Below are 25,372 nucleotides of genomic sequence, written 5' to 3'. Positions count from 1 at the left end.
CGAAGAGCACTCACGAAATTTTTGCGGAAACATCTGAAAACTATTCAAAATCAATGAAACAGTCATTCAAGTCATCGCGCAAAAGTTTACATTACATTAATTTTCCCAACAATTTCTCTGATCATTTCACAGCAATGGAGCTTCAGTCCAATGTTTTTCGAAAAATTTACTGCGGATTACTATCCCAAGATTCGATTGTTTTTTTTCGACTTTCTTAGAAAATTATTTAGAAAACTTCCTCTAGAGTCCAGGAGTGATTTCAGAGACCCTTGTTCATTTAGGGCAACTTTAAAACTTACCCAAAGATTTTCAGAAAATACTTCCTTATTATTCTTATGTACAAGTTGAGTGAAGTGTCAAATTTCAATTAGTAGTTTTTTTTCTTATTATGATCTTCTTGAAAAAAAATCTCGATGATTTTTAGGAGAAATTTAGATGATTTCGGAAATAATCTTGAGAGAAAATTCATTTCTGTTCCAAAATTCACGTTCAATTCATGAGGTATCCTAAACAAAATGCTCGGAGAAACTCCCTAGTTTCGTGGCAAAATTCTTTGGAAATTAATCACTGCATGAACCCATTTGATATTTCCGGAATAATATCTGACCCTTTGGGCGAATATCTGAATAAAGTTCTGATGAAATCCCTAGAGAAAATCAAAAGAAAACACATATAGTAATACTTGTCGTAATGTCGCAAGCAATTTAACTCTTTCTTTCCCACAGTTTTGTTCGACAATTTAACTATCAAAATGGCGTTTCTAAAAAAAGTGCTTGAACAAAAGTTGTTCCAAATAAGCTATGTTATTCAAAACCACAATAAAAATTTTTGATTGTTTTTCAATAGAATTCTGCTTGATCTTTCGACCTTGACGCTTGCTCCTGCGGGGACGAGCGACGATGGCAGGGTCAAACATGTCGTCGGTCTAGTAAGTGAAAAAGTGGCGTGATCGGTTAGAGTAAGTGAAAAGTGCCGCGATCGGTTAGTTCTGTTTGATCCTTCAACCTTGACGCTTGCTCCTGGGCAGTGCGTCAAGAAAGCCCGAACAGTCGTCAGTGTTTTTCCTCTTCGGTTCGCGCGACTATTTTTTTTGAGTGCTTTTATATAGCCGAGCAAACGAGTGAAACTAACAGTGGACTGTGGCTGCTCAGTCGAGGATAACGGATCAATTGGTGAGCTCGTTTCATGCTACTATTTCTAATCTATAAAATATCTATGACTGCACATTCAATCGTTACAATGGTGGGACGTAAATATGAACTTTCAACAAACTATGAATTGTTCGTCACTGTGAGTGTCGACACAAACTCTGATTCATGAATTATTTATATTTATCTTTTTTTTATTTTCAGAACACCCCTTTTTACCTTTATTTTTGTAATTAAAAAAAACTTTGAATGGTTCGACATTACAAGTGTAGACTTGCGAAAGGTTCACTTTATTCAACAAACTTTGGATGGTTCGCCACTGTATGTGTCAGCATAAGAATAAGAGTGTTATATGATGTTCTAACCAATCGAGTTTTTTGTTTCTTTTCAAATTAGTAAAATATAATAACACATGCTTTCGTCCTGACAGCTGTTGGAATGTTACATTTAGGTATTTGTTCAACAAACTTTGAATGGTTCGTCACCTCAAGTGTCGGCATAATTTTCCTCTACATAGAAATTGTTCATATCAAATGAAAATATTATATTTACATATAAGCATGTATATATCTCACAAATCATTATTTATCATGGTCTAATCGCTTATCAAAGTGAATCCTGTGACCCAACGATCCTTCCCATTAACAAACATCCCTCCCAGTAACCTTTGTGGAGATGCAGAGGCAAACACGGTCTCCAAATAGCAAAGGTTACACACTAACATTCCTTCCCCCAATCCCACCTGACTGGCCGGCGCCATTATTGACCATGTATAAATAGAGGCACTGAATTATGCACACTGAAGAAGATTATGGCCAATCCCAGCCGATCTTCTAGTTGATTCTTTGTGCATTTTCACTGACTTCGGTCAATCACGGAATAGCATCCATTGATATGTGTAGTCAGTCTAAGCTTAGCTAAGCTAAGCTAAGTTAGTTGATTGTTTTTCAATAGTTTGACCCGTAGGTCACTTATTTCGATGTTTGATAAGACAAATGAGCGTAAAAATTTATTCCAATTATTATTGAGCTACTTGTACCAATTCGGTATAGCCCGCGTTCGTTGAAAATTGGTGGATCACCTGTGCTACCATGGGAAAGAGAGGGTTAAAAAACGTCTTAGATCTTACAAAAATGTCTGCTCTAATGCTATGAAGAGTCAAATTCTTTTCTCCTGGCTCCTATTAGATTACATTTTTTTTTCTTGGTTGGTCACTTTTCGGCCTCTTTTTGACTTCTTTAAGGTTTTTTTTTTGGTAAGCGGTCTTCAATTTCATATTGTCAAGGCACTTAGTCAGTACCGGCCCGACGAATAGCTTTCTCAGTCTTGTGCATGAAAATGAGGAGTTAGAAGCAAAGGGGTAAAGTTTTTTTTTCGGAAATTTTATTCATTTTCAATTTTGTCCTATCCATAGTTTTGAACGTGAATGTACCTCTGGTTAGAATTGTTCAAAGTTATCTGTCAAATCGTATACTTCAGGTTAATTATCAGAATTCCAAGTCTAAAAGATTAACGGTAAGAGCTGGTGTTCCTCAAGGCAGCATTTTGGGACCAAGCCTGCATGTCATTTGTAGTAGATTGCAAGCAAATTTGGATTTTGTTTTACCCTCAAAAATGGAAGATTTCTCCTAATACTTATAATACTCAACTTATAATTTCCCCACCACATAAACCAAAAGCTCTTTATTTGAAACATTCAAGTAACATTGAGAGGTGTTCCAATAAATTGGTCAGATGATGTTTAGTATCTAGGGCTCATGCTAGATAAGAATTTAACTTTCAAAAATCACATTGAGGGCATTCAAGCCAAATGAAACAAATATGTAAAATGTCTCTATCCCCTTATTGAAAGAAAATCCAAATGTTGCCATAAGTACAAGCTTTTGATATTCAAACAAATCATCAGGCCGGACATGTAGCATACAATACCAATATGGGCTAACTGTTGTAATACCAAGAAGAAAGCTTTTCAGAGGATTTTAAATAACCACTTATCCAGATCTTTTTCGAAAAAAACATGTTTAATTAACAACCCGGAATATTATCCCGTATAGGCCTGATTGGAAGCAAAAAAAAACTTAAACCCTTACTCAGCGAGTACTTTACGGATTCAAATATTTTTGTCAGTATACTGGCCCACATATCTAGTTTCTAGAAGTGGCCAGAGGAACTCGGGAATACTCCTGTAGCCAGATTTATTGCGGTGGGTTACTGAGTCAAGTCGGGTAGAAAAAGGCGATTTTTTGGGACATGCCAAGTTAAATTTATTTATTTTCAATGGCAATCATTTAAATTTGCATAAATCATTATGATCTAATGTTATAAAAAGACAGTTTACACCGTCTTTAGCTCAAGACTGCACAGACTGAATGAAACACAAACATTAGGCAACGAACAACACGAAACACCCAGTTGCTCAACAATGAATTTTTCGTTTGACGAAAAGTTTCCACCGACTGGAGCGGGAATCGAACCCACACTTCATGGCACAATACGCCTAAACGACTGATGCCGCAAACCGCACGGCCATGAAGCCTACAAATTCAACATTTTAAATTAATAGTTTTTCACCGTTTAGAGTGTACCAGATGCGGCCACTCGGATTTAATGCCCTGAAGAACCGGATCTAGATTTGTTAGGCACTAAACCGTTTCAAATCTCTAAAAGTATAAATCAAACATAATAGTTCACTAAAATGCATTCCCATATGTTTGACATGTTAAGATACAAATTGTGGACTTTATCATAAGTTTGAGGCATTCTGGGGACCCGAAAATGATCATTTGTAGGATCAATCAAATGCAGTTGACATAATTATTCAATTTAATCGATTATCAGAAGGTTTACGCTGATGCGTTTTTTTTAACTCCTTGATATAATGGCCCCATTATAGCCGATTCTGGAAATTATCTGTGACTTGAAATTTGCCTACCTCCAGGGGCACATAAGCACAGAACCCTTGTCACCCGACCTGACCCATTCATTCACCACAATAACTCCGGACACATGAACATTCCCGAGATCCACGAGTATACTGACAAACAATAATTAAAATCCGTTAAGTATTCGCTGAGCGGTGTGAGTTTTAGTAATTTTTCTTTCACTCAGGCCTACACGGGTTAAGCAACAAAAACCAATTTTGTTGCATGATGAAACTGGCTCCGTAATGTCTTATAACATGTCCTTGAGCCTACGAAAAATCGGTTATTTGTGAAATACTTCAAACGTACCTGTATATTCAATAAAACATGGTAAACGATATTCGAATGCCTCATAAAACTATTGAAAACTTATGCTATGGTATGACCATCAATCGAAAAAAGGACGAAAATCAAAATCTTGTTGATCTTTCAATCCAAACCTTCGCCCACAGATAACATATAACTAAACAAACCATATTTAAATAAAGCTTCGATGTTATATTTCGTTTTGATATTCACGGTAAAGGGACACCCTTTTATACATATATCTCTAATATACTTTGAATTTTTGGACTTATACAAACAATGTGGCATAACTTCGAAACGGGCCCTACAATTTTCTAGATGTTGTCCAAACAAGCAGGTTAGTCATAGAAAAAGACTGATGATCACATATTTCATTGAGATTATTTTTTCCTGACAATTACGATCGGAAAAACACCGTGGAATCAATTCACATCGGCTAAGAGTTAAGTCGTTTGTTTGCTGGCAAGTCCAGAAGTCCAATTCTGATTCGGTTCGATACATCTTCGAGGAGCCCCGGCTTGAGTGCTTATTAATTTGCCCTGATCTATTATTTATCAGCATTTCAGACGTAGGGGTTCGTCTGCACCCAACAGGCGCAGCCAGCAATATGGATTTTGCGTAAGGATAAACGGGGAAGCGTATTCAACAGTGACAGAAGCACAAAGACGGCATCGCTTTACTGTGTCCATTTGTCTAATCAATTAGGCTTCCAGCTTCTTGGGTAATTCTGGGGTCTGGAAAACGATAGCAACAACAACAACTATGAGTTGAACCGCTAGTGATGCAGCAGAATAGCTCTACTTTCGATAAACAAATAAGGAGAAGGCAATAACTTATCAGTACAGTAATATGCAGCTCGATATGTCCCATTTATGTGAGAAATTAGAATCTAGTTATACTGATATATCAACGCTTTATGCGCAGAAAATAAGTTTGGTTATCGGAAATGTGATTTCAAAGATTCATAACAGATGACAGGATAAATCCCATCTGCTCCTAGAGATTTGAAAGAAGCAAAACTATTGAGTGCATATTGAATCGATTCAGGAGTTCAGTAGACTTAGATCGGAATTCCACCATGGGGTCCCTCTTGTGGTGCCGATCAATTTCCCACATGAGGGATTTCCCTCAGTCAATTATTCCGGAAGCAGAAACCGCCCACCCACTTACCTTTTCACACCGATTGATATATCTTTTAATGGTTGCTGCTTCTTCGGATCGCTCAATTTTGGTTCAGTCTGCTTTTTCGGCACATCCCGAGGGTAGGTGGCGTTCGGTTTACCCTGGGATGGCCGTCGTTCACCGTCGTTTCCGGTTTTATTGTTAACACTTATGTTGCTGGTGCTAGAGCCTACTCGGGAACTGCTACCGCTGGTGCTTCCACTGTCCCAACTGCTACTCATGTTGGCCACCTCCTCCGTCGTCGCAAAGTATGGCAGTAAAATGGTGCAACCCCACCTTCGATATGCCTCCTGGAAGTATGCAAAGGATTGGAAGAACAAGAATTACAAATTTATCCTTCGGTGGAATATATTTTGAAAATAGATTTATATATGTTATTATGTTATGTTTATGTTTGTTCGTTTCTCAAATATTTTGCACCATTTTTCCACAACTTTTCAAAAAAGACAGATTCTTAAAATATAAGAGTAAGAGTGGTTCAAAAAATCGTTTTTGCTCCACACCACTCATTTGATTCTATATCAAATTCTGAGTGTCCTCCCAAAATTTGAGCTTATTTGGATGAAAACTGAAACTGCACAAGCCCTTTAACGTTTGTATGGGAATTACTATGGGTACAGCAAGTAATTCATTCAATCGGTCATAGTGTTTGCCCATGTGCTCTTGGAGATTGGAACCATATTGATACGGTGAGATACAGTTTTTTTTTTTTTACCAATTCATTTATTTAAGGCTCTATCGCGTTTAACGCTTTACGGAGCCGAGATTCATTTTTGTACTTTTTTACAATTGTTTAACTTCTTAAGTACCAAGTTTAGTCCGGGTTGGAGCCAGGGTACTCGTGGCAGCTCGAGGTTAGTGGTCACAAATATTTTTAGGAAGGGCTAGGTTGGGATTGGGTTACAGGGTTCTTTGCAGCTCATCCGGGTGGTATTTCATGGTTGCTCGTTTGTCGTATCATGGCGTATACCAACTTCATGTGGGTTTTCGATTGCCGGATGGCCAGGAACATCAATCCAACACAAATGGGACATAACACAGAGAGAAAAAAAAAACTGGGGAAGAGAACACAAGAGAATCAAACTTTTATACAACACAAGCGAAGATAATCGTAAATCGACAACATGTAGACGAGATCGCGGGAGCCCAACACATCTCTAACTGAAACATAGGGTTGTCTACCTCGGGCCACAAGGGTATCCATAAGTTGTGCTCTGGAGGCGTCCATATCCGGGCACTGCCAAACTACGTGATCGATGTCATCATAACCGGAACCACACCTATTACATATATTGCTCAGCGCGAGGTTGATCCTGTGCAAATGTGCGTCTAGCGAGTAATGGTTGGACATAAGTCTTGACATCACGCGAATGAAATCTCGACTTACATCCCAACCTTTCCACCACGCTCGCAAGGAAACTCTAGGGATTATGGAATGTAACCACCGTCCCAGTTGGTCATTTAGCCAGTCGCTTTGCCAACCGTGAAGAGAACTTTGACGTACTAAATGAAACAATTCATCGTGTGAAATTCTTCTATCATATATCTCACCTTCCTCAGCGCCCACCTTTGCGAGAGAGTCCGCCTTCTCATTGCCATAAATTAAGCAATGTGAGGGGACCCATACAAAGGTAATCTTATATGATCTTTCGACCAGTGCACACATCTGCTCTCTTATTTTTGTAAGAAAGTAAGATGCATGCTTTACAGGTTTCATCGATCGAAGTGCCTCAATAGAACTGAGGCTATCCGAGAAGATGAAGAAGTGGTCTGCGGGCATGTTTGAGATCATCCCCAAAGCGAAGTTGATTGCTGCCAGCTCAGCAACATAAACCGTGCAAGGTTCCTGAAGTTTTCGGAAGGCGGAAGAGTTTTCATTGAAGACACCGAAGCCAGTGGATCCATTTATACGTGACCCGTCGGTGAAATATCTCCTGTAGGAATCGACATTCTGGAACTTTGCATTGAAAATACGTGGAATAGTTATACATCGAAGTTGATCTGGAATTCCATGAATAGCTTGTTTCATGGATAGATCATATTCAACAGAGGAACTGTCATTGGTGAAGCGTACACGTGGAGGGTTATAACATGGAAGGCTAATGTCAGATGACATGTAGTAGAGATAAACTCTCATGAATTTTGACTGAGTGTTCAGTTTGAGCAATTCTTCGAAGTTTTCGATGACGAGTGTGTTGCTCACTCCACACTTAATAAGTATTCTTAGCGAGAGCTCCCAGAATCGGTTTTGTAGCGGTAAAACCCCTGCCAGAACCTCTAGGCTCGCATTATGTGTCGAGTGCATACACCCTAAGGCGATACGCAAACAACGATATTGAATTCGTTCCAATTTAATCAAGTGGCAGTTTGCTGCTGAGAGAAAACAGAAAGAGCCATACTCTAGAAGAGAGAGAATGGTTGTTTTATAGAGTTTTATGAGGTCTTCCGGGTGAGCACCCCACCATGTTCCGGTAATTGTTCGTAGAAAATTGATCCTTTGTTGGCATTTTTCCGTTAAATACCTAATATGAGTTCGCCAAGTGCCTTTTGAATCAAACCAGACCCCAAGGTATTTTGAAGTCAAAGACTGGTCGATGTCTGTTCCCAAAAGCTTAAGCTTTAGTTGGGCAGGATTCCGCTTCCTTGAAAATACGACCAGTTGAGTTTTTTGCGGAGCAAACTCGATCCCTAAATTTCTAGCCCAAGTGGATAGATTATCAAGGGAATTTTGCAATGGTCTTTGCAAGATTTCCGCTCGTGGGCCCTTCATAGAAACCACAGCATCATCTGCAAGTTGTCTTAGCGTGCATGGTTCTTCCAAACAGTTGTCAATATCTTTAACATAAAAATTATAAAGCAAGGGACTCAGACATGAGCCTTGGGGAAGGCCCATATAGCTAATTCTGGAAGTTGTCAGTTGACCGAGAGTGAAGCTCATGTGTTTTTCTGACAACAGATTGTACAAGAAATTATTCAATATTCCAGGTAATCCACTATTGTGCAGGCTTTCTGACAATATTTCTATGGAAACTGAATCAAAAGCGCCCTTAATATCCAAGAAAACCGAAGCCAATTGCTCCTTGTCCGCAAAGGCTAGTTGAATATCTGATGAAAGCAACGCTAGACAATCGTTTGTTCCTTTGCCCTTGCGAAAGCCAAATTGTGTACTGGAAAGCATGTTGTTTGATTCGACCCAGTGATCAAGTCGGGATAGGATCATTTTTTCTAACAATTTCCTTAAACATGATAACATAGCGATCGGGCGGTACGAATTATGATCAGACGCTGGTTTCCCAGGCTTTTGAATAGCTATTACTTTGACCTGTCTCCATTCAGGTGGAACAATGTTGTGCTCCATGAATAAGTTGAACAGGTCAAGCAACCGTCTTTTAGCGATATCAGGGAGATTTTTAAGAAGATTGAACTTAATCATATCGCGTCCCGGAGAGGAGTTGTTTGATGAAAGAAGAGCCATAGAAAATTCCAGCATAGTGAATGGACTGTCCAACGCATCGTCTCTCTGGGTTTCCCAGAATGGCGGTTGAGCTGGAACTGAGTCTGGACAGACCTTTTTCGCGAAGTTGAATATCCAACGATTGGAGTATTCGTCACTCTCATTTGAGGATGAGCGGTTTCGCATGTTGCGAGCCACTCTCCAAAGCGTCGTCATTGAAGTTTCTCGTGAGAGGCCATCGATGAAACGTCGCCAATAGCTGCGCTTCTTCGCTTTAATAAGATTCTTCAGTCTTTTTTCGAGCTTCGAGTACTCTAAATAAAGTTCTGAGGTACCATATCTACGAAAAGCTTTAAAGGCATTAGATTTTTCTCGATACAACTGAGTGCATTCATCATCCCAACCAGGTGTGGCTGGTCGTCTTTTGAAGGATGCACTTGGAACTCGTTGCTTTTGGGATTCTAATGCACTTTTATAAATCAATTCTGTTAGGAATCGATACTCATCCAACGGTGGGAGAGTGTTGAATGATTCGATACCAAAGGTTACCGCTGATGCAAATTTTTGCCAATCGATATTCCTAGTGAGGTCAAAAGGAACCTGAATTGACTGTTCTGACCTTTCACAATTAGTTCTGATAGAGGTTATTATGGGCAAGTGATCACTACCATGGGGATCATCGATAACCTTCCACATGCAATCGAATGATAGTGAACTTGATCCCAAAGACAGGTCAAGGCGGCTTTCTTTGCCGTCGGATGAAATACGTGTCACTTCACCTGTGTTCAAAATGTTCAAGTTGAAATCGTCGCATAAGTCATAGAAAATAGCCGCTCTATAATCGTCATAAGATTCGCCCCATCCAGTACCATGTGAGTTCATATCACCCAGTATTAAAACTGGAGTTGAGAGCATGGAGACTGCATTCCAGAGATGACGGCGGTTTATTGAAACTCTTGGAGGAATATAAACAGAAGCTACGCAAAGGTCTTTACCCTTTACGCTTATTTGGCAAGCAACGATTTCTATGCCTGGATGAGTCGGGATGGGGATTCTGTAGAATGAGTGGCACTTTTTGATCCCTAAAAGCACACCCCCGTAATTATCATCTCGATCCTGGCGTATAATGTTAAAATCGTAGAAGTTAAGATCATCTTCAGAAGAAAGCCATGTTTCACAGAGTGCAAATATATCACAATCGGAGTTGTGAAGCAAAAACTTAAATGTGTCTAATTTAGGTTTTAGACTATGACAGTTCCACTGTAGCACAGTGATCATATCTTGTACCTCACTCGATGAATTATCCATCGAAAGATATGATCGAAGCAAGGAGGGGCCACGAAATAGTCAATTCCCTGAGATACTCTTCTATTGCGGGGAGAAAAAGGTCGAGTATGCCTCTGAATGAATCTGAAACTCCGAGGGCATTGCATATGCGATCCACAAGGGCCGTAAAAGTTATCAGTCCTCGCTTGGCCCCGGGGGTTTTCGAGGAAGAGCGAGGGACTTCAGTAGCTTTTTTCTTGCTATCTTGTCTAGAGCTTCTTTTTGAAGTATATTTAATCGGTGGAGGCGGGGGCGGCAGATCTTTGCTGCAACACGGAACGGAAGCATCAAAGACCTGTTTCTTCGGCAATTTCAAATTTGCCCCACCTCCTTTTGAATTAGGCAAACTTTTGAGGGAAGATTTCATTACCTTTCGGCGCAGTCCCGGAGAAGATTGAGACTTTCGTTTACCGGGTGCGTGTACCTCCGAAGAATCTCCCCCATCTGTTTCGTCGTCGTTCGCTTCATCGGAAGACAACTCTTGAAAAGAGTTACCAACTGGGATGGCTGATGAAGACTCTTTTGCGGACGGATTTAAAGATTTTACCATTTCCGCGTATGTCTTCTTGGAGCGCTTCACAATTGAGCGACTCTCATTTCGAATGCGTCTTTTATAAGCCGGGCATTTCTGCAGGTCATGAAGTTCCTCGCGACAGTAGCTACATTTTTCGGCTTCCTGTGTGCAAGCATCTTCCAAGTGAGCTTGGTTGCATTTGCCACAACGGGGCTTGTTGTCGCAATAGCTAGCACTGTGGCCAAGCTGCTTGCAGTTGGTACAATTGAATACCTTCGGCACGTAAAGACGCACTGGGTAAAAAGCACTGTCAATACAAACAAATTTCGGGAGGACGGAACCGGGGAAAGTCACTCGAAACGAGGCTGACGGCGAAAACACTTTCTTATTTCCTTCCATGGAAACTGATTGTAATTGTTTACAATCCAGTATAGCCACATCAGGAATGGACCGGTTCTCAAAGACGCCTTTGCCAGTCTTAATGTCTTCGCATGTTAGACTCGCGTCGATAATTTTCCCTTCCACCTCGACTTCTCGTGCCGGTACATAGACGCAATATTCCACAGTAAAAGCCTCATGCTGAGCAATTTCATTCGCTGCTTTGTAACTAGGTGCAGTTACACGCAGCTTGGATTCTTTCACTTGGTGAATAACGGTCCCAGGATATTTACGCGTCAGCTCCCGAGAAATCGAGAGCACGTTCAAAATCTTTTTTTTGCGCCGGAAATAGACAACCCAAGGCCCAGCCGAAGACGGTTGATAGAACCGCGTTCGAGCAACGAGATCTCTAGGAGGCGTATCGCCTCCATCCGATTCATCCATGCGGAAAAAAGCTTAACCGCAACCAAATGAAGAAAAAAAAATAATAATAAAAAAAAAACAAAAACAAAAAAAAAAAAATATGTGTAAAAAAAATTATTAATCAGTGGACTATTTTGTACACACCTCCCCTAAATGGGTAAATCAAATTCACAAAAAAAAAGAAAAAAGAATTAACCAATCAGTGGGCTATTTTGTACCCAACTCCCCTATACGGGCAAAATTGCACCGGGAGAGAGACAGAGGAGAAGCGAAAAACAACCTTGAACTCAACACTGTTGTTCGGAGATGCGAAAGCAATTCAATAGATAATGTATACTTATCCGTTCTACAGCAGGAGAACGTCCACGCGCCGTAGGTAGTAGACCGACCGGGTCGGCCTTCTGCCTTGTTGTTGTTCTCGGTGCGGGAGAAAAATCAATCACCGATAATTGATGATGGGCGATGATTTTATTGCGGTGGAACGATACTAGTTTCACTAGTTCGCTTCCTTCGCAAAGCGCAATCGTCTAAGCACTCACTTTGCACAAAACTGAAACTTGTTTAACTCACTAATTAAACCAAAAACCCACGCGGGCGGTGGGGAAAAAGGCCTAAATGAACTCTGCAAAAAGTGCCGTACGATGAGACCGGGATCCTGTCGACCGACTCGTTCAAGCGCTAAGCAAGGAATGATGAGATACAGTAATCAGCTACAACTTTGCCGAAGACCGTTTTTAAATCGGACACCCCAGTAATTAGTTATTGATTTTGGAATGAGTTGTAAAACTTTGGATATAATTATTGGGCTGTTCTGCAGGCATCACTGGATATATGCAGTAAAACATAGTAGCCATGATTTGTGCGTGCTATCTTTCGCGCCAGGTGTAGCTATGTTGCCTGTTCAGAAGTTAAATGAGCACTGCTGAAGAATTTGTGACTGGATATAAATCAATAACTAATTACTGAGGTATCCGATTTGAAAACGGTCTTCCGCAAAGTTGTAGCTGATGAATGTATCTCACAGTATCAACGTAGCTGTAATCCCCAAGAAGACATGGACAAACACCAAGATCGATTGAATGGATTGGTTGCCTTTCTCATAGTTATTCCCATATAAACTTCAAATGGCTTGTGCTGTCTCAGTTTTCATTCAAATGAGCTCAAATTTTGGGAAGACACTTAGAATTTGATCTAGAATCATCGAATGAGTGGTGTGGAGCAAAAACGATTTTTTGAACCACTCTAATAGGAGTGTTTCGAGCTCATAAAATAGTAAATAGGTAATTTTTTTCACGATTTACATATTTTTGTGTTGTAAAAATGATGCTTCCGGTAGAGAGATTAAGGTCTAAATTGTTCCATTTGCAGGAATCCAAACTCATCAAAGTGGCGACATAACTGTACAAAGAATAACAAACGATCCTAACAGGTGTTCAAACAGTTTGTCACAGGAGAAAAAAAATCGAACTCACTATTTGCCAACTTGTTCACACCAATAACATGACACCGTTTCACCAAAAGCTTGCATAACAAACACGACCAACCGTTCATCCATCGTTTTCCGACTCACACTTGAGGTTGGGTAAAGTGGTCTGAAATGCTACTTTAAGAATTTGTGTCGTTTTGTCGTAATAGGACTCACATTTTGAGGCCATTCAAGGTGCAGTAAATATGCAATAATAATAAAATTACAAAATTTCGCGAATTTGAGTTGTTTTAGAATTTTAAATCATGTCAAAAAGTTGGTTGAAGAATGAAGGTAGCTCAAAATGACCAAATGGATGTGTGAATTTAGTATTAAGAACAAAACGTCAGCAACCAAGCTTCACCATAAGTTTGATCTGTTGCATGGAAATGCTGATTCGTTAATAAAATCTTCGAGTGAGCTTAGTATTTGAAGAAAAAGTGTATAATTGTTGAATTTCATCGGAAAATTGAAGGAAAATCCATGAGTTTTTCCACAAAACTTGACATCATTTGGCAGATAATACGAATTAAAACGTTTTTTGCAATTTCTCATCGTAATAGGCTGTTTTTCATCACGCCAATCTGTCATGAAACGGCCTACTTTCTTGCACTGAAGTATGCAGTGCGGGAATAGTCATTACACAACTGAAACCAGTGCTGTAATGATTCATTACGCAACGCTTGCTCATTACGCAACTGTTTTGAGTTGCGTAATGAATTTTAACACAACATTTATTCAGAAATTGTAAAATAATGGTGAATGCATTTCGATATAATTTCTGATACCCTCAAGTGGTCTTCCACGAAATTGCAAAAAATATTTTACGTAACTCGTTGCAGAACTCGATTTTGACAGCACTCGTCGTAATTAAGTAATAAATTTACGACTGGTGCTGTAAAAATCATCATTCTGCAACTTGTTCCGTTAACTACTATTACCCCACCAGTGCGTATTGGGCAACTTTCCCCTACCATAGCCGGGAACGAAGCGGACAGGAACAAACCTATCCTACATCGGTGCGGTTGAGCGTTTGACACAATTTCAATGCTGGAGGCCAGACCCCATACTTCTTCGGCTTCTTGGGCTTCTTGGTTGTCAATGCTCCCCTCGACGGTTGTGCCAAAGGATAGATGTGCGCCACGGCGCATACCCAAATTGCACCGGAATGATGCTGCAGCATGTCTCGTTCTTGGTGGATTTGGTTGCAAGAAACCATCAACCATCATCGAGAGGGCAGCATAGAGGGGGAAGACACTCTTAGGACCGGCCAGCAAACTTAGCCAAGAAAGAACAATCTGGGTGCTGTTGCAAATGGCGATGGAAGAGGTAACCGCAGTTGTTATGTTTAGGTTTCAGTTGACCTGCTTTTTTTGGGGAAACTGGGAGTGGAAATGAAAATGCATTCATTTAAATATTTGGTTTTAGCATTTTTCACCTCTTGGACAACACCGATGAAGTTTTTTGTACTTCACAATTAAAAAATGGGAATAGTGAACAACATTGCAATCATATTGTATGTACAGAATTGAGTTTAAGGACCATTGAAAAATACACTTTTTTCTACTTACAATCACAAAATTTGAAATTTCTTCTAACTACATTGGTAAAGTAAAATTGGTACTACATGGTAAAGTATTCAATATCGGCTGATAAAAATATGTTAGTCAACATTAGGGCGAAGGAGGCCGTCATTGGAACTTGTATCAGCATACTTTCTGTATCTGAGCGCACAAATGTGATACTTTCCCGAATTCAAGTTTTGTCTTGAGGACTGAGTGTTATTAGGTACTTTTAAATTGAAAGCTTTTCAATCGTTCATTCAACATCATCGTGGCTGCCAAAACAAATGACGGTCTATTAGCACGAGTAATTGTTATAAAACTATGCATTACTAATTATAGTATAGATCAGGGTAGATAATCGTCACCGTCAAATAGAAAAAGTCGTCGACGCAACTAAAAAAAGAATCGTCATCGTCACTCAACCAGCGTTGGATGACGATTTGCTGCAGTGGTCCGCCACAAAGGCTTGGCGTCATGACGAACAAATAAGCCTCCTTCACTATGGTCGAATCTTCGTTCGGGAGCTCTGAGCCGACTAAAAATATGAACCGTGGCGTCGATAGATTATGAGCCTTTTTTGAAAAAAATAAATAAAAACAAAAAAACAAATTGTGTACGGAATTGAACAAACGATCTCTGAATCGTCAAAGTCACGCGCTTACCAACAGAGCTATTATTGAAGCTTGAGCAGTACGGTTTAAATTGCCAATATATGGATCACAGTTGGATTAAAACGGAAATATCTCATCAAATACAGGTGCAATTTCGCAGAACACATTTTACCTACGTGAACCATAAATCTGTACAGCATCGCAATCAATTCAAATATGCTTAAATATATTATTCCCGTCTGTAGGAAATAAAATGTCAATCTTATTCCCAGAAGCGATGATTCATAACTGTGGGGCATTGAAACCCATACCACAGTTATGAATCAAAGATAAGACTATTCCGAAAGAAACGCCAAAACGTATGCTTTCACCAACACACCATTCGTTTTCCTCGCAGTTAAATTGCTGTTATAGTGTTTTGATCCATAATATGAATCGATTTGATCCATAATACGGATCCTCCTATTCCACTGATCCACATCTGTGGGGTGGACATTGTTTGGAATTTCAATTTAAATCGACACTTTTTGATAAATAACCGCAAATTTTGACGTGTATTCTCAAAAACGACTATATTCTGCAGTGTCAGGAAGGTAATTTTGGTTTGTACAGCGCCACCATGTTGTTTAATCATATTTTGTTCTGAAAAATGACCCTTAGTTGATCCATAACTGTGGGGTGACTGTACAAGCAATTCTGGGATGGCATTCGCCGTTTTGTGCATAGCAACTTGCTATTAGCAAGCGAATATGAACTAATCTACGATGACGTCACGCTGCAACTTCCAGCGGGAAGAAAACCTTTACTGCGGGCCGTGTTTACAAAAAATGAACTATTTTGCAGCGCTTTCATCCACGCAATGTTCATCCGGTGAACATTCCTTCACTGGATGTTGGTCCGGAAGTCATTTTATGTAAACACGGCCCGCATTTAGAGCGGAAAAGAAAAAGAAAATCGACAATAAAAGAAGACCGTGGATAAGTCCATACAATAAACGCCTCCTTCGTTTGAGAAAGGAGAGCGAACGGGGGCAGTTGTTAATAACACCTATCGTTTTTCTGGTGAGTTGCAAGCTTGGTGGCAATGATGATGTCGCGCTACACGATAAGTGTTCATCTGCAACAACCAGACAGCTTACCAACCCACCTCGAGGTGGATCGTGCTGAGTTGTTGAGTTGAAGGAGAGCAAAAGAAGGAAGGCACAAAAGTCTGATTTGACAGCTCTGCAGAAAGCGCGTGCGCACGGAAAGAGCGCCAGTTCGGCTCGATTTGCAATGATCGGTTATTATTATTGTTATTATTATTTCTGCGATGTAAAAGTTTGTTTTAAAGCAGCTCCACTTATTTTGAAACATGTTGCCGTGTACAAAAGTAGACAACATAACTAATTTAATTAAAATAATTTGAAGTTACAATTAGTACATAAACAAAAGGGGAAGAACGTTTATGCTGGTTGTGCATTATAATAAAATCTCTTAACTTAAGCAATGCTCGTTGTTCGTTCTTGTGAAAGGATCAACATGTTCGGTTTAACGAATCTTATTTTAAATATCGAATAACACCACATGCAATTGAACAAGTAGTATGTGATTACAATAGACTTTTGATATTTTCAATTCTGAACCACCGCATAAAAAAATATTGGGAATCAAAATTCTCCTGAGAGGGATGATGTGGTGGAGGCTTATTCTAATTAATATTGTCGTTCAATTATGGGGATAAATTAAAACTGTTATTGTTCTATACATACTTATTTATTATAATTACTTGTGAATATTCATGCAGCACAATTCAAGTATTTGAATATCAAATAACAAACATAGATATGGTCGGTGTTCAGACAGACTGAACCAAGTGTTTTTTTTTTTTTTTAAATTGAGGTTGAAAAATGTACCCCTAACATGTGAAACATCAAAATATTATATAAATTTGCTGTAATAATGGAACTTATCTATTTGATGATACATTTGTATCAAAATAACATGGAAGATTTAACATTGATGGAGTTCTTTACGTATCATTCGAGCTCCAAAATTCATCTAATCTGGTCTGTCTAAACATCGACCGTATGATCCTCGAAAACTCATGAGAATGGTATTTTACTCTTTGAACTGTTATTTAATTTGGATGTGCTTAAAAGATTTATAAATTATTTTTTTTATAGATTTGATACTACGAGCTGTGTCTGCAGTGAAACATATATCAAAGAATTTTTATATACAAATCATATGAAAAAAAATTGTTCCAGAAATTACTCTAAAACTCTTTGGGAGTTTCTCCCGGGATTCTCCCTTAAATCACTCATGAATCCTTCAAATCCTCTCTGGGATTGTTCTGAAAATCTTGAGATTATTTCTGAATTTTCTTCCAGATATCGCTTTGGGATTCATCCAAAAAAAAAACGTTACCATTCCGGTATTATTTCTGAGATTCTTTCGGATTGCGATTCTTCTGCGACATCTTTTTTGATTTTTTTGCAGAACTCTGTATGTGATTTTGCGTGTATCTCCTTAAGGATTACTTTTGAAATCCGGAAAATTGAATTCTTTGAAATTTTTGAAAATTGTTTTAGATATACTATGGAAGATTTTACCAAAAATCCTGATGCAATTCCTTTAGATATTTAAAGAGGATTTTATCAAAAAATTTACGACTCTACTAGAAATTTCAAGAATTCCTCCTAAAATAACTCAATAGAGTTCTGTTTGATCTTTCGACCTTGACGCTTGCTCCTGCGGGGGCGAGTGACGAGGGCAGGATCAAACATGTCGCGCGTCGGTCGAGTAGTGAAATGAAAAAGCGCCGCCAATCGTTAGTAGTGTTTGATCTATTGATCGAGTCGCTTGCTCCTGCGTGGGCGAGTGATGAACACTTGTTCGGGGTACAATGCGTTTATCGAATTATATCGCGAATCCGGTTAGGCGTGATTATATATATCATGGATCGCATCACCAACCATTGCTGACTTCCAGATCTTTGCCTTGTCCCACTAATCCAATATCCTTTCCTAAACAACTGTGGAGATGCAGAGGTATACTCGGTCTCTAGTAACAACGGTTGTTTAACCAGAGTTGCTTGCTGTCACTATCAACGCTTGAAATTTGCTGATTTGTACAGGCCGACTGCGATACAATTCAGATCAATCTACATCATATCAACATCACGCTGTCTACTCCATCACAAGTACATTGATGGTGATAGACTATGGATATCACTGATGGGTTAAGTTTGGCCTTAAATTAAGCAGTTAAAATGGCCATTTATCAGTACGATATTTTTGACAGTGTTGCAGATAGGTTGAAACTATTTGTTGGTCACTAAAAAACAGTAAGAGCATGGATAATTACCACGTGATCACTCATTCCGCAGTGATTATGATCTAGAGTGTGATGTCGCATCACTGCTGTTGGTTGTCAAATCAAAGTGATGTTGATAGCTCGCAAGTGATAGTGATAGTTTTAGACCATCAGCCATCAGCTGATATGATTGATATTAAGCAACTCTGTGTCTAACTATCATTTCTTCCCTTCCCGGATGACCGTAAGGACGTGGCCGGCGCCGTTATTGACATTTAAAATTTGAGCTCTCAATTTGTGCACATTGAAGAATGGTAAGCTAATCTCAAGCCCAATTCATAAACTCCCTGTGCAACCTCGATTGTTCTGGTCAATCACGGAGTAGCAACTACGAATTGTGTAGTCATCTATGCTCATGCTCATGCTCAAGCTCATGCTAAATCCTCCGAAAATAACTCAATATTTTTCCGGAAATACTTCTGGTATTCTTATGAGAATGCCTCTGGTATTCTTCCGGAAATCAAATGAGATACTTTCGGAAATCTTTTTAGAATACTTCCGAAAATCTTTCTGAAATTCTTCTAGAAATTCCACTGAGATTTTTACGTCAATATCTTTGAAATACTTCTGGGACTCTTCCAAAAATCCTGTTGGAGATTTTTTTCGGATATCTTTCTATTCCTTCGGAAAACCTTCTGGGATTCTTTCGAAAATCTTTCTGAGGATCCTTCAAATCCTTCTGTTGAGGATTCTTGCAGAATTTTTTCCGAATTACCTCTAGGATCTGGGAGCATCCTGAATTTTTAAAGAAAACTCTGTTATTCTTTCGAGCATCTCCCTAAGATTCTTTCAGAAATTCTTCTGAAATACTCCCAGATTATTCCAGAAATTTTGCTAGAATTTTTCAAGAAACTCTGCTGGGATTCTACCGTAAAACCTGCCGAGATTCATCCGGAAATACGACTGGAATTCTGCTTGAATGATAAGCATTCAAGAATTCTACCGGAAGTTTTCGTGAGATTCAACCGTAAATCGTTCTGGTATTTTTTCAGAAATAACATTGAGATTCTTCGGGAAAACGATCTAGGATTCTTAATAATATCCTTCTGAAAATTCTCTTGGAAATGGCTTTGGAATTAAAGGAGGACTTCCGGTAGAATCCCAGGTCGATTTACAGAAGAACCACAAAGAAATCACTAAATTATTATCAGGGAGATTTCTAAAGAAATTATTTCAAGAATTCTTGTAAATATCTGAAACAATCTCAGGAGAATCCCGAATGGATTTTGAATGTTTTTAACAGTGATATCTAAAAGAATCCCAGAAGTTATTTCGCAAGAATCCCTGGAAGATTCGAAGAAGAAGATTTCATGTATATTTTTCAGAAAAATTCCGATGTCCAGAAGAACTCCAGAAAGATTAACGGAATAATTTCAAATGGCATTTCCAGAACTTTTTAAAAGTAACTTTTAAAATATGCTCAGAAAAAAAATCAGTAATCATAGAATCTCATAGGTTTTTTTTTATTTTTTTATTTTTTTTTTTTTTATTAGTAACATTACATTTATTTCTTATATCTAGGTGTTCTGTGTTATTTGACAACACTATCATCCTAATTTGGTAAAACAAATTTAAGATTTAATTAACATTTTGTTAACAACATATTACATTTCATTTGCCGTAGCAGTTCAGTTTTTTTACAGGTGAGTTGATTTCACCTGCTTATAAGAGAAAAAAAAACGTTTTTAATATACTTAACCTAACTTAACCTAAACATATAACGCATTAATCGTGGCAATAGAAGATTGTAACGATTTTTGCCTGAAATTATTAATGATTGTATTTGACATTTGTTCCAATGTTTCAACATTGGATATTCTATGTAACTCATTGGTACTATACCAGGGAGGAAGCCTCAGAATCATTTTCAAAATTTTATTTTGAATTCTCTGCAGAGCTTTATTCCTGGTATTACAACAGCTAGTCCATATTGGTACAGCATACAACATGGCTGGCCTGAAAATTTGTTTGAATATCAACAGCTTGTTCTTAAGACAAAGTTTTGATTTTCTATTAATAAGGGGATAGAGACATTTTACATATTTATTACATTTGGCTTGAATGCCCTCAATGTGATTTTTGAAAGTTAAATTCTTATCTAGCATGAGCCCTAGATACTTAACTTCATCTGACCAATTTATTGGAACCCCTCTCATCGTGACAACATGTCTGCTTGAAGGTTTCAAATAATGAGCTTTTGGTTTATGTGGGAATATTATTAGTTGAGTTTTGGAAGCATTAGGAGAAATCTTCCATTTTTGCAAGTATGAAGAAAAAATATCCAAACTTTTTTGCAATCGACTACAGATGACACGCAGGCTTCGTCCTTTGGCGGAGAGGCCTGTGTCATCCGCAAACAAAGATTTCTGACATCCCTAAGGTAACTCAGGTAAGTCAGATGTGAAAATATTGTATAATATTGGTCCCAAAATGCTGCCTTGAGGAACACCAGCTCTTACAGGAAGTCTTTCAGATCTGGAGTTTTGATAATTAACCTGAAGTGTACGATTTGACAGATAACTTTGAATTATTCTAACAATGTATATTGGAAAATTAAAGTTTTTTAATTTTACAATCAAACCTTCATGCCAAACACTGTCGAATGCTTTTTCTATGTCTAGAAGAGCAAGACCAGTAGAATAGCCTTCAGATTTGTTGGAACGGATCAAATTTGTTACACGTAAAAGTTGATGAGTGGTCGAATGTCCATGGCGGAATCCGAACTGTTCATTGGCAAAAATTGAATTTTCGTTGATGTGGGCCATCATTCTGTTCAAAATAACCTTTTCAAAAAGTTTACTGATGGAGGAAAGCAAACTGATTGGACGATAGCTAGAAGCTTCTGCAGGATTTTTGTCTGGTTTTAAAATTGGAACAACCTTAGCATTTTTCCATTTGTCAGGAAAATATGCTAATTGAAAACATTTGTTAAATATATCAACTAAAAATGATAAGCTACTTTCTGGAAGTTTCTTGATGAGGATGTAGAAAATTCCATCATCGCCAGGAGCTTTCTTGTTTTTGAATTTTTTAATAATAGTTCTCACTTCTTCCAAATCAGTCTCCCAGGTATTTTCGAAAACGTTCTCTTGATTGAGAATATTTTCGAAATCCTGAGTAACTTCATTTTCAATTGGACTAGTAAGTCCTAAATTAAAATTGTGCGCACTTTCAAACTGCATAGCAAGTTTTTGAGCTTTTTCGCAATTAGTTAGTAATAATTTGTTTTCCTCTTTCAATGCCGGTATTGGCTTCTGAGGTTTTTTCAAGATTTTCGATAATTTCCAAAAGGGCTTAGAGCCAGGGTCCAATTGAGAAATTTTATTTTCAAAATTTTTGTTTCTTAATTGAGCAAAACGTTTCTTGATTTCTTTCTGCAAATCCTGCCATATAATTTTCATAACAGGATCGCGAGTGCGTTGAAATTGCCTTCTCCTCACGTTTTTAAGACGGATCAAGAGTTTAAGATCATCGTCTATAATCACGGATTCAAATTTTACTTCACATTTTGGAATTGCAATGCTCCGGGCTTCAACAATGGAATTTGTTAAAGTTTCAAGAGCATTGTCAATATCAAGTTTAGTTTCTAAAGAAATGTTAACATCAAGATTGGAGTCAACATACGTTTTATATATATTCCAGTCGGCTCGTAAATAATTGAAAGTGGAGCTGATAGGATTGAGAATCGCTTCATGGGATATTTGAAATGTAACAGGGACATGATCAGAATCAAAATCAGCATGAGTAATCATTTGGCTACAAAGATGCCTAGAGTCGGTTAAGACCAAATCAATCGTAGATGGATTTCTAGAAGAGGAAAAACATGTGGGGCTATCAGGGTATTGAATTGAGAAATATCCTGAAGAGCACTCATCAAATAAAATTCTGCCGTTGGAATTACTTTGAGAATTATTCCATGACCGATGTTTGGCATTAAAGTCACCAATGACAAAAAAATTTGACTTATTGCGAGTCAATTTACGCAAGTCAGTTTGGAGCAAATTAACTTGCTGCCCAGAGCATTGAAAAGGCAAATAGGCAGCTATGAAACTATATTTACCAAACTGTGTTTCAACAGAAACACCTAAAGTTTCAAAAACTTTAGTTTCAAATGATGAAAACAGTTGATGTTTTATACGCCTATGAATGATGATTGCAACTCCCCCACATGCCCCATCAAGTCGATCATTACGATAAACAAAAAAGTTAGGATCTCTTTTGAGTTTAGATCCAGGTTTTAAATACGTTTCGGTAATAACTGCTATGTGCACGTTATTAACCGTAAGAAAATTAAACAGCTCGTCCTCTTTACCATTCAGAGAACGAGCATTCCAATTTAAAATATTTAAATTATTATTTGGATCCATTAGAAAAACGTAATCCAATAACAATTTGATTTGTAAATTTTACACCTACTTGGACTGCTTCAGTCATAGTGGTGGCTTTGAACATTGCATCAATCATTAGATTCAATTGTTCAGTTAGAAAATTAAAATCAGAGGCAGACATGTCATGTGATTTCCCATTGGAATTTCCGGTAGACGAAGAAGCGGAGTTACCTGTGGCGGTAGGGTTTTTTCCATTTGATTTGAAACAAGTAGAATGGGTACCCATGGATCGAACAGGGGAGGAGTTCGAATTTCCTGCTACGATATCGGCAAAGGATTTACCGTGGGTAGATACATTCGAAATTGAAAGATTCGAACGGCTACCCGACGGAATAAAATTAGTTTGTGAATGAGCATGATTTTGATCTTCCTGATGGGTATGATTCATGATCAAGCGATCGTTAACTGAAAAATGAGCATTGTTCGATACTCTACCAGGCAAATTCCGGAAACGACCGTTATCGTAACGGATATTATCTTTCATCTGCCTGGCACGAGCCTCAATGACCCTTTTGCGTGAAGGACAATTCCAAAAATTGGACTTATGGTTAGCCCCGCAATTACAACATATGAATTTGGTGGTATCTTCCTTCACTGGACAGACGTCTTTGGCGTGAGAAGAACCTCCGCAAAACATGCATTTAGCATCCATGCGACAATTTTTTGTACCATGACCCCACTTTTGGCACCGACGGCACTGAGTGGGGTTCTGGTAATTTCCTCCAGGTTTCTGGAAATGTTCCCATGTCACACGGACATCAAACAAAAGTTTAGCTTTTTCTAAAGCTTTAATATTATTTAGTTCTTTTTTGTTAAAGTGAACTAAATAAAGTTCTTGAGAAAGCCCTTTCCGAACAATGCCATATTGGGTTCTCTTTTTCATAATGATTACTTGGACTGGGGAAAATCCAAGTAAATCATTTATTCCATTTTTGATCTCTTCAGGTGATTTATAGTCACTTGAGAGACCTTTCAAGACAACTTTGAACAAACGTTCAGTTTTGTCGTCATAAGTAAAAAAATTGTGCTTCTTCTCTTCAAGATGTTTGGGAAGAAGCTCACGATCTTTAAGAGTTTCCGGCAAAACGCGACAGTCTCCTTTCTTTGCGATTTGGAAGGAAACCTTGATTCCCCTAATTGAGTTCAAGATCTCCTGCCTAAATCCCCCAAATTCGGAACAACTGACCACGATAGGCGGCACTCTTTGCTTCCTCACTTGAATCAAAGAGCCTGGGCTAGAGGCTGCTTCGATTTGGTGTTCGGAAAATTTGTCTAGAGCATCGAACTGATTGCTCATTTCGATACAATTATTCATTTCACCCTTGGAAGAAAGTTCGCATTCCGGGGAAACGTCCTTTCTTCCATTCTTGCCACGTGTAGTGACAGTTTTAAAACCCACTTTTTTGGAAGGAAGTAGTGAATTCAGAGATTCACCCTTCCTTTTGTTAGTTGTTGATACCATGTTTAATTAATAAACGAAAGAAGACGTGACCTTCGAAAGGTTTTTTCCCAAGACGGTGTCCAAGAAGGATTACCACCGCTAGCTTTCGCCAACGGGTCCAACGAAAAATCGAAGGCACGGGGTCCAAACAAGGATCGTAAAGGGATCAATAGTAGAAAAAATAGTACTGAAAAGTACTGTTTTAGTAGCACTGAAAAGTACCGTTTATAATTTTAGCACTGAAAAGTACTGTTTTTGTAGCACTGAAAAGTACTGTTTTATTGCTTTAGGTAGTTTTAAGAAAACTTCCAAGAGCAGAGAGAATTCGTGTACGCACAGCACGAAGGTACGATGCGCACTGAATCTCATAGGTATTTTATTTAAAGTCCCAGTGGCTGTCCGGTAGTTTTCTGGAAGGATTTCTATTTGAACTCAAAAGGGATTTTCAGAAGATTCCGCCAAGGATTTAAGAAATTTTCCAAGGAAAATCACTGATAAATCACGAAAAAATATCAAGAACACTTCCTTATTAATTTTCAAAAAAAAAATTTTTTTTCTTAAAAAATCTTAGAAAAAAATTCTAAAGAATCACGAAGGAATTTTCGTTTGTATATTGGATATACAAAATTATCTCAGACAGAAAGAATAAATCAATAACAATAAATAATAACATAAGAAGGATTTCTTTATGAGTGCTTGGAGGATTTCCAAACAATTTCAGAGGAATTTTTGGATGATTTCCATAAATAAAGATTAAAAGAAATCCCCGAGAGACATCTGGAAGTTTCTTAACAGGATTTTCGGAAGTATTCCATAGGGATTTCTGGGAGAATTCTATTGGGATTTACAAAAGAATCCCAGAGGAATTTTTGAAAGAATCCCAAGAATTTGCAC

The 25,372-nt window shown here is 38.3% G+C and overlaps 1 protein-coding gene across 2 annotated transcripts in view; it reads right to left on the bottom strand.

Annotated features, from left to right (window-relative positions):
• The window catches only part of LOC110676026, a 217,585-nt gene that overhangs the window by 18,183 nt on the left and 174,030 nt on the right, over positions 1-25,372 (bottom strand). For both annotated transcript variants that reach the window (XM_021842385.1, XM_021842386.1), the window contains one exon: positions 5,546-5,847. In XM_021842385.1, the coding sequence (XP_021698077.1) occupies positions 5,546-5,847 (302 nt within the window). The remainder of the gene's footprint in view (positions 1-5,545; positions 5,848-25,372) is intronic.

The sequence above is a fragment of the Aedes aegypti genome, chromosome 2 (genome assembly GCF_002204515.2).
Source record: "Aedes aegypti strain LVP_AGWG chromosome 2, AaegL5.0 Primary Assembly, whole genome shotgun sequence".
Taxonomy (NCBI): domain Eukaryota; kingdom Metazoa; phylum Arthropoda; class Insecta; order Diptera; family Culicidae; genus Aedes; species Aedes aegypti.
This window is presented reverse-complemented; position numbering and strand designations above follow the sequence as displayed.